This window comes from Urocitellus parryii, chromosome 7, assembly GCF_045843805.1.
Source record: "Urocitellus parryii isolate mUroPar1 chromosome 7, mUroPar1.hap1, whole genome shotgun sequence".
NCBI classification, from domain to species: Eukaryota; Metazoa; Chordata; class Mammalia; order Rodentia; family Sciuridae; genus Urocitellus; species Urocitellus parryii.
The window spans coordinates 141,523,105-141,533,214 of NC_135537.1; the positions used below are offsets into that span (position 1 = coordinate 141,523,105).

At 48.8% G+C, this 10,110-nt stretch overlaps 1 protein-coding gene across 1 annotated transcript; it reads left to right on the forward strand.

The window, feature by feature from the left end:
- The first annotated feature begins 86 nt into the window (after positions 1-86).
- On the forward strand, positions 87-5,687 carry Unc119 (unc-119 lipid binding chaperone). The gene is made up of 5 exons (XM_026388901.2): positions 87-354; positions 3,711-3,824; positions 4,305-4,407; positions 4,569-4,741; positions 5,017-5,687. Exons 1-5 carry the CDS (start codon positions 135-137, stop codon positions 5,127-5,129), a joined length of 723 nt encoding a protein of 240 aa, XP_026244686.2. The 5' UTR covers positions 87-134; the 3' UTR covers positions 5,130-5,687.
- Positions 5,688-10,110: the final 4,423 nt, after the last annotated feature.

Sequence of the window (10,110 nt, forward strand, 5' to 3'; positions counted from 1 at the left end):
CGGGGGCGGGGCAGGGGGCGGGACGGCACCTGGGGCCCGGCCGGGGGCGGGGCTGCGGACGCTCCCCCTTCCCCAGGCTCCAGCCGGCTCAGGCAGTGGCGGCGGCAGCAGGCTAGCCGCGGCCCCGCGAGGCCATGAAGGTGAAGAAGGGCGGAGGTGGGAATGGAACGGGACCGGAGTCCGCTCCAGGAGCCTCGGGCTCGAGCGTGGAACCCACGCCGGAGCCGCAGGCGGAATCCGAATCTGGGACCGAGTCGGAGCCGGAGGCAGGCCCGGGGCCCAGGTCGGGGCCGCTGCCCGGAAAGCAGCCCATCGCGCCGGAGGACGTGCTGGGGCTACAGCGCATCACCGGCGGTGAGCACCGGCGAGGGAGCGCCGCCCGCGGGCGGGAGGGGGCCCGAGCGGCGCGTGGAGCTCGGGCTCCCGCCCCCTGACCCTCCTTCCCCCGCCGCCCCTCCCCCACCCGTTTCCAGTCTCCTGTGTCCCCTACTCTTAAAGACTCTCCCTTCTTCTTCCAAGTCTGGGATCTCCCAAGCCCCACTTCCCTTGATTCCCTTGATCTACCTATGCACCCCTCTTCATGTAGAGGTTTATTTCCACCCCACTCCTTCCTTTTTGAGGGACCCACCCCTTTTCCCATGGTGGAGGTGGGGCGGCAGCTGCAACTCAAACCCTTTCCATGTGGAGTCTTAAGAACCATTTTGGGCCTGTGGGCACTAATGAGGAGGGGGGCTGAGCCCCCACCCTGGAGACTAGGTGGTGACTGAATTAATTAGGAAGTTTTAGACCCTCAAGTCTCCCTGACCATTTATGCCCTCACCCTGGGTCCCCCAGGTCGTCTAGGGCCATTCCCTTACCCTGGAAAGGAACTGAGCAGGAAGCTTCAGTGTGTTGGCTAAGGGCTCTGTCCTGGAGTGAGTTAATGCTCCCTCAAATCTAGACTAGGGCCTGTCCTCCTAAGGGGCTCTGTCGTCAAGAGATGCCTAGTCTCCACTGTGAGTTTCTGGACTGGACTGCCTGGGTTGGAGTCCCAGCTTTGCTACATAATGGGCTGTGTGACCTTGGACATGTAACTTCATTTCTCTGAGCATGTATTTTCATCTGTAAAATGGGGATGACACCTCCATCTTAAGGTTATTGTGAAAATAAAATAAGTCCTCTGATTTTCTACAGTGGCATGTTATGCATGCTCTGTAAATAGGGTTCTTTTATCAGTATTATGGGGGGTGGGGTTTGTCACAGGACTGCTGCCTGGAGGCACACAACTGGGTATTCAGGGCAGAGGCAAGGGTCACCATAGACAGGGAACAAAGACTCAAAAACCTCATGACAGAGCCTTGACTAGCCTTGAAGAATGGGAGATATTTAGCAAGATGGTGGCCTCCACCTTGGCATCATTTACCCAGTAACCTGCCCTGGCTCCCTTTATGAGAGCACCCTTGAGTCCTCTCTCCATTGGGATGTGGATATAGCCCAGGGCTCCCACATGAAGCAATGGAGAGAACCATGATGGCAAGCCAGAGCCTGTGCTTTTGGGTCCCTGGGGTCTCCTTCCTTTTTTGAGCTAGGCTGCAGCCATTCTTTTCTTGGCTGGGCCCCCAAATGGCTGAGCGCCCTTGCATAAGCAGGCATCAGTGGACCAGGCTGATGTTGGAGTCATTGGGCTGCAATTTGCAACAGCAGCATTTAGGATTCAGTTTAGCTCCTGGGATGGAGGTCAAACTGACCTGCCTGAGTTCTGGATAATTTGAGGGGTTTACTTTGAAATCAAAGGAGGCTTCCAGGTGAAGTTACAACATGTGTTTCCTAACTTGGAGAAAATTCATACTCCTTAGAGATGTGGCATCTGTGGGGAAAGAGTAGGGGTGCAGGCTTTGTTGGAGCCCTTTCCTGTGTGGGATCTGAGAGCAGGGAGCTAAGCTTCTCCACCCTAGCACCCCTTGCTTGGGTCTTCTGACCCTAATCATGTGGATCTGAGGTTTGTTGTTCCTGGATTACTGGGCCCTGAATCCAGCTTAAGAAGCTATTTGTGGCTGAGAGGAAGGGACAGTTGTGTTCTGAGCCCTTAGCCTCTCTCGCCCTCACTCTGGCCCAACCCTGGGCCTTAGGCTTCAGCTTCCCTGGCAGAAGGGAAGCATCCCTTGTCCTCACTTTCTCCTAAGACAGAAGAGCTGACAGATTGTTTGCAGTTGAAGAGACCGGGGTCAGACTGCAAAAAAAAAAAAAGGGGAGGGGGACCTTGCAGGGAGCCCACAACTAGGGTCCTGCTCCCTTCTTCACCTCATGCCCTGAACCTTTCTTTGGACCAGTGCTTACTTTCTGAGAAAATAAGGTGTGTAAGGGTGAAGGAGGAGCTTCCCACTTCCAGTTTCCTTCCTTCCCCCACAATTTGGTAATAGGTAAAGGCTCAGGGCCTTCTCCAATCTTTATGTAGTTCCTAATGGGTCCCTAGGTGCCAGAGGACAACCAGAAAGCTGTCTGGAGGGGGCTGCCCCAGATGTGGGAAAGAGACAAACTTCCTACCACAGAGTAATAGGAGATGGCCTAGGATCCTGGAGGGTGACTTCTAGGCCTCTATAGGCTACCAGGGGAAAATGTGGTCTCTGCAGGCTGACGGTACCAGCCTGCACCTCTCTGCCCCTTCCTATTTATTTCCAGGGCCTCCCTAAGCACTTGTGTATCCTGCAAGGACAATGAGGATTAGATCAGGCTCTGTAGATTCCTGAGCTTCCTCAGGCAGGGCCTACCACTGTCCCTGATTTCCCTTCTGGGCCTGAGGACTCCCCTGTCTCCCTTGCACATCCCTGATGCACCTGTCCCACCCTCTTCCTGGCTTAGCCTGTATTTTCTGGGAGCCAGAGAGTACTTTCTCTGTGGGGGTGGCTCAGGGCCAAGGCTAGATAGATGACCTTTACGGGGGTGGGGGGGGGTCCTTCTGTTTGCTAAAGACTTCCTTCCATTTGGAATTCAACAGAGGATGGGAGGAAAGTTTGGCCCCTTCCCCCAAATATCCTAGGCTCAGGACTGGAGTCAGCAGAGCTTTGACTAAGCTGCTTAAGGGAGCTGGGCTTGCATAAGCTGCTTATAGGATGAGGTGAGGGTTGGGGATGAGGAGAAACAGGGAAGGGATTGTGTCTGCCCCACCTATACCCATCTCCAAGGAAATCACCTCAAGATCAGCCTTGTCTGACACTCCTAGATTTTGTGCCAAGGGCAGGCACAGAGTGAGAGTGGGAGCATCTTCCAGGGAAGGACTGTGCTCTCCCAAGGCAGAGCTGTGTCACCTCCTTTGAAGTGAGGTTTGCAAAGGCAGGCGTGTATGCTGGAGGATTCTACCAACCTGGAGACCTATGTGGCCCCAAAGCAGCCAACCTGGCCGAGCAGAGGCTGGAGTAAGGATCCTAAACTCCAGAGTGGGAAGCAAAGTATGGAGGGAGATGGTCTTGTCCTCCACTCTTCTCTGCTCTGCCCTTGCCTATCTCCCAGAGGCTACCCTCAAGGGGGTTTTCATCCACCATTAAATCCCCAGGGCAGAATTACATCCTCTGTGCTGTGGGGGCTCCTCTAGAGCAGGGTTTTAATTCACTCCTCCAGAGTGCAGTGACCATAGGGATCAGAGAAGGCAGTAGGAAGTGCAGGATCCCACAAAAGCTCAACTGGCAGCAGAGACTTTTGGGTCCCTTCCTTGCTCAGCTGCCTGTCTCTTCTAGACTACCTATGCTCCCCTGAGGAGAATATCTACAAGATCGACTTTGTCAGGTTCAAGATCCGGGACATGGACTCAGGCACTGTCCTCTTTGAAATCAAGAAACCTCCCGCCTCAGGTGAGCGGGTTGGGTGGGCCACTGACAAAGAGGAGAAGGGAAAATGTGAAGAGTGGGCCATCCGGGGACTTTTAGGACCACAGAGGAGTCAGAGCAGAGCTAGGGTTCAGACCCCAGCATTTTCAGGAGGATTCAGGCAGTGCGGCCTCTTGTTTTCCCTTCCATCTGTTTCTAGGGGTGGACATCTGAGAACAGTCCTGCCCCTTTAGTTCCTGCCAGCCTGCCCTCTGCAGGTCTCCCTAGGAACTGCAGTCCCAGAGGTCCCCTGCCTGTGTGCATCCTGTGCCTCTGGGAACCTCCATGGAAACTGGTGACTTCCTGACTTAGAACCACTAGGTGCCACCATTTGGCCAAAGTTCTGAGCCCTAAATATGTAACAGATTCTCCTGGGTAGTTGTTTAAAATCCAGATAGACAGGGACCAGGGGTGGAACCTTAGGTGGGTAAGGACCCCACTGAGGCTAACTGGCCTACATTGCAGAGCGGTTGCCCATCAATCGTGGAGACCTGGATCCCAATGCTGGACGCTTTGTCCGCTACCAGTTCACGCCTGCCTTCCTCCGCCTGAGGCAGGTGGGAGCCACGTGAGTCACTGGGCTGGTGAGGGCTGGGGGTGAGGAAGCAAGGGGGAACAGCCCTTCCTGAGTTCTAACTGAGCTCCCTCAGGGGTGCTCTGTCTAGAGTCTGTCCAGCTGGGTGGCTGTCGCCAAGGCCAGACTCAGCCCTGCCCCCTTCCCTTGCGCAGGGTTGAGTTCACAGTGGGAGACAAGCCAGTCAACAACTTCCGAATGATTGAGAGGCACTACTTCCGCAACCAGCTACTCAAAAGCTTTGACTTCCATTTTGGCTTCTGCATCCCCAGCAGCAAGAACACATGCGAGCACATCTACGACTTCCCCCCTCTCTCTGAGGAGCTGAGTGCGTGGGCAGAGGGGTGGGAGCTGGGAGAGTGGGGGAGGTATGGGGACTAAGATGGAGAGGGAGGGGTGCTTGTGGACCTGACTCCCTTTTCTCCCATCCTGGGTCACTTTTGTGTCTGGCATTATTCCCATGTCACCTGTAGGGAAACAGGCTCAAAGAGATTGAGGATCTCCCTGAGGTGGTTCAGCTATCCCTGTGCCCCAGTCCTGAAGCCCCTGTAGTGGTGTGGCTCAGGCTCCTGACCTTTTGCCTTGGCTGGGCCTCTCTTGCAGTCAGCGAGATGATCCGTCACCCATATGAGACACAGTCTGACAGCTTCTACTTCGTGGATGACCGGCTGGTGATGCACAATAAAGCAGACTATTCCTACAGTGGGACACCCTGACCCCCCAAACTACCCCCTAGTCCAGGAGGCCCTGAGCTGTGACTCTCCAGCATCACCTCTCAACTCTAGATCCTCTGCATGGGGAGTGCTCCAGGAGGAACCCTCGACCCCAAGTCAGTGTTGAGAGAAAGGGTCACTGGTGTCCCCAGGCCAAGACCCTGAAGCCCATGGGTTCTGGCACATGGGGAGGGGTAGTAGTGGGCCTGTTTACCTCCATGTCCAGAAGGGCCTCCTACAACAGGAGCAGCTAGGACTCCCAGACAGTCTAGCTCGGCCCTCTTGGGCCCAAGTTTCAGAATAGTGTCCCCTGCTCCAGGCTGCGACTAGGTCAGGGAAAGGATCTATTCTCTGTTCCCTACCTGCCACTTGCAGGCCATTTTGAGTTGTAAATTCTCGATGATCTACAGTGGGTCTGGGCCCTAGCCCCAGTCCCAGCCTCTTCCATCAGGGGCCAAGACACTGCCTAAGCTATGGGAGGGACTGGCCCAGATTGCAGCCTGTGGTAGGAGCTGGACCAATTGTATATAGTTTTCAATAAACTTTTTTCCTTTTCTGTTCTCTGGTGTAGCTAGCCTGTGTGAGCAAAGGCAGGGGGTGGGCTAAGGTATGGGCAGGCAGTAATGTGCCCAGGACTAAAAATCTCTCCACCTCTGAGTGCCCTCTGACCCCCACCACCACACCCCCAGTCCCCTGGTCCCCTAATTCTCTGAAACCTGACATCATGTTCAGCATCTAGAATCAGCAGATAGGACAGGATGGATCTCACTTTGCATTCCCAGTATGGCCATATTAATTAAAGTTCTTTTTCTGCTTTCACCATTATCTTTTCTGTTTGGTGCTTGAATGGCCAGACCTGGTTTGTTCAGATCCCTGGAGTTAGGCCTATGGCATAGGACACCAGTAATAAAGGTATATTAAATGATATTTTAAAAGGACTGACCATACGTGAGTGCTGGTGAAAATGTGAAACAGCTGGAACTTTCCATCCTGTGGTAAGAATGTAAAGTAGTGACCACTTGGGCAAACAGCTCAGCAATTTTGCAGGATCCACATGTTCCATTCATAGACATCGCTCAGGAGAACCACAGGTGTCTGCTGGAAGACTCATACAGTATGTTCTTGGCAACTGTGATGATGGCTACAATATGCATACATACCACATAAATAGGTAAATAGATACACAAATTTTTTAAAATATCCTTACAAAGAAATATTTAGCACTAGAAAGAAGAAACTACTGATAATGCCACGTGGGGGAAACTAAAAATATTCCAAAGGAAGCTGAGCAAAAATATACATTAATGTATGAGTCTATTTAAATAAAATCTGATACACACCTGCAATCCTAGTGATTCAGGAGGCTGAGGCAGGAGGATTGCAAGTTCATGGCCAGCCTCAGCAAATTAATGAGGTCCTAAGCAACTTACTGAGATCCTATTGCAATTTATTTAAAAAGCGCCAAGAATGTAGCTCCATGGTAAAGCACCCCTGGGTTCAATTCCCAGTACCAAGAGAAAAAAATTTCAGAAAATACAAACTATTCTGAGTGAGAGAAAGCAGATCAGCAGTTGCCTGGGGACAGGGAGGCAGTGAAAAGAGAAGGAGGAAACCTCTAAGGGGTGATGGGCACATTCATTACCTTGGTTATGTTGATGGTTCCTCAGGATACAACTTAAATGTGTGTAATTTATCAAAAATCAATTATACCTCAATAAGGCTTTGGGGAAAAAATCATATAAATTGAAACAAAAGAACAAGGGACTAGAACTAAGAAATGGTTCTAAATAGGATAAAGCAAAACAGACATCTCTGAATAACAAAAGATACGTGTGGGGGCTGGGGATATAGCTCAGTTGGTAGAGTGTTTGCCTTGCATGCACAAGGCCCTGGGTTCTAATCCCCAACGTGTGTGTGTGTGTGTGTGTGTGTGTGTGTGTGTGTGTGTGTTAGTGGAGGTAGTTAGCTATCAATGAGAAGAAATGAGAGAAGGAAAAGGGCCAGAGAGAGGAGTAGATGATTGGTCATTGATCCAGAGCTGCTCATCTTCAGCCACATTCCAGAAAGAGACACAGCACTGTCTCTCACAGATTTATGGTACACATCATGTTCCCAAGATCACACATGTGTCCACAATCTGCTCCCAGTGTTAGCTGACTCTTACATGACATTCCACCAGTAGCACTAGGCCAGAAAGGGTGAAGTGACCCAAGTACACAGTACATACCCTCAATTTTCACACAGTGCAGGTAGAGGACCTCTCCTGAATGGATAATAGTTAACCAAAATGTTGAGCCCAAAGACCCTTGGCCAAGGTTTCATGCCTCTGCAACTTCCTGTCCCTTATCCTAACAAAAGGTGAAAGCTTAATAATTTCCAGGTGTTTTGGTCCCTAGCCAATCTGCCTTTCTCTTTCTCCAGAGTGAATCTCACTTTCTCTTGCCTCTCCCTCACCTTGCAATAAACCTGCCCTAAGCACTGTCTCTACCTCATTGTATTATACTACTGTATACAGAGAAATCATGACACTCCACAATGACTCTCAACTTCTGGTAACAAACTACTGAGAAGCAACTAAACAACTTAAAAAACTGGCAACAGGGCTAGGTGCAGTGGTATACCCCCATAATCTCAGCAGCTCTGGAAGCTGAGGCAGGAGAATCCCAAATTTAAAGCCAGCCTCAGCAACTTAACAAGATCCTCATCAACTTAGCAAGACCCTAACTCAAAATGAAAAATAAAAGTGGGGATACGACTCAGTGGTTAAGCCCTCCAGGTTCAATCCCCAGTACCAAAACCAAACAAACCCAGCAATAGGAATGGGGGTGTAGCTCAGTGGTAAATCTGAGGCTCTGGGTTCAAAAAATCAAACAACTAAACTAGTACATATTATTAAACATTAGTGAGAGCAATGGCTTTTAAAATGGTTCTGAAGTGCCAGAGTCCTGTGTAGGTCCACAGGATCGAAGCAATTTATTGTAATAGTATTATACTATTTGACTTTTTTTTTTTTTTTTTTTTGGTAGTGGGTTTGAATTTGGAGGCACTCAACCACTGAGCCACATCCCCAGTCCTATTTTGTATTTAATCTAGAGACAGATCTCACTGAGTTGCTTAGAGCCTTGCTTCTGCTGAGGCTGGCTTTGAACTCATGATCCTCCTGGCTCAGCCTCCTGAGCCACTAGGATTACAGGCGAGCACTACCATGTCCAGTTTATTTGACTTTTTTTATTTTTAATTTTTTTTAGCTCTAGTTGGACACAATACCTTTATTTTATTTACTTAAATTTTTACATAGTGCTGAGGATCAAACCCATGACCTCACATGTGCGAGGTGAGCGCTCTACTGCTAAGCCACAACCTCAGCCCTTTGACTTTTAATTCTACTTTTCTCAATAGTATAGAGTGACTTTTCTGGAGATTACATGATATAAATTAAATATAAACATTAAATGCAGAAACAAGTAGGAGAATCCAGCTGTCTTCTAATAAGCCAAATATTAAAAGATTTGCAAAACTGTAAAATGATGTCACTCCATTCTTTCTTTTTTGTTTCCAAATATTTTCAAAATACTTTTCACTTAAAATATTGTTTATATAAACATGTGACAGTTTTATATTATTTTAAAAATGAAGACATAAGTAAACACAATATGTTTTTTATTAAATGTCTCAGTTTTGATTCCTAATGGGCCAATAATGGTAGATGACACCCACATAAACAGACAGAAGTTTTTTGGGACCCCCCCCCCAGAATTAGGGAAGTGCTGCTGTCATGTAATCTTGCATCAGGGATCTGTCCAGGAACCACTCAGGAGGGGCATCAACTCTAAGGCCTGGTTGACAGCTTGAAGAAGGGGTTCTAGAGTAAGAGGATTGCTCCTCTACCTGTGGGCTGAGGTGCTGCTGGTCCACAACCATGACTGGTTCATAAACAATCAGTACAGAGATCAAAACTCACCCTCTGGAAACATCTACAGCATGGCCACACCAACCAGCATATGACTCACAATCTTGGATTGTAAATGTGCTTGGTTTCTTTCATCTCACTTATCTAATAATTCACTTTTACTGTATATTACCTAAGTGTTGGGTCTGCAACAGTTTGGAAATGTTTACAAGTGCACATTCACCATGGGGGCATGCACAAGCACTGAACTAGAAGTTGTTTTTTTTTTTTTTTTGGCACTGGGGATTGAACCCAGGGGTAGTTTGCCATTGAGCCATATCTCCAGACCCCCCTTTTAAATTACTTTTTATTTTAAGACAAGACAGGAGTTCACTAAGTTGCTTAGATTGGCCTCAAGCTTGTGATCCTCAGCCTCCTGAGTTGCTGGGATTACAGGATACCGCACCCAGCTGAACTAGATGTCTTGTCATTAACCAGCAATTGGAATGATCCCTGAAGCAAAGTATCATGAGTAGAAACCCATTCTGCCTCAAGAACAACACCTAGGATGGCTTCCTCTGTGTTCACACTGCCAGTAATAGAAATATCAACTCAGACTGGGGATGTGGCTCAAGAGGTAGCAGGCTCGCCTGGCATACGTGCGGCCCAGGTTCGATCCTCAGCACCACATACAAACAAAGATGTTGTGTCCACTGAAAACTAAAACATAAATATTAAAAAATTCTCTCTCTCTCTCTAAAAAAAACCAATCAACTCAATCCTTCTTACAATGGAAATTGGCAATGATAAAGAAAATCGTACGTATTGTCTTCAGCAAATAATTTTTCCATGAGTCCCACAAACTGATTGATTTCATTGAGTTCATCTTGGCTAACCTCTGGAAATGGGAAAACATTTTAAAACTGAGAAGGAGCTGGAAGAGTAGCCCATTGGACAGCTTATGGATAGCGTGATCCCCAACACCAATGAACAAATAAAAATTGTAAATTTTTTACTAAAATTTAATTTTAAACAACTTCCTGTTGTGTTATTACCAGTCAAAGAGGGAGGGACAAGATGCTGGATTCCCCTTCT

What these genes read in the sequence shown, in the direction of transcription:
- Unc119 (XM_026388901.2), top strand. Translation starts at nt 135, where the DNA reads ATGAAGGTGAAGAAGGGCGGAGGTGGGAATGGAACGGGACCGGAGTCC. An exon ending in GCTACAGCGCATCACCGGCG is followed by an intron (nt 355 to 3,710) that starts GTGAGCACCGGC and finishes TGTCTCTTCTAG; the next exon opens with ACTACCTATGCTCCCCTGAG. An exon ending in CAAGAAACCTCCCGCCTCAG is followed by an intron (nt 3,825 to 4,304) that starts GTGAGCGGGTTG and finishes CCTACATTGCAG; the next exon opens with AGCGGTTGCCCATCAATCGT.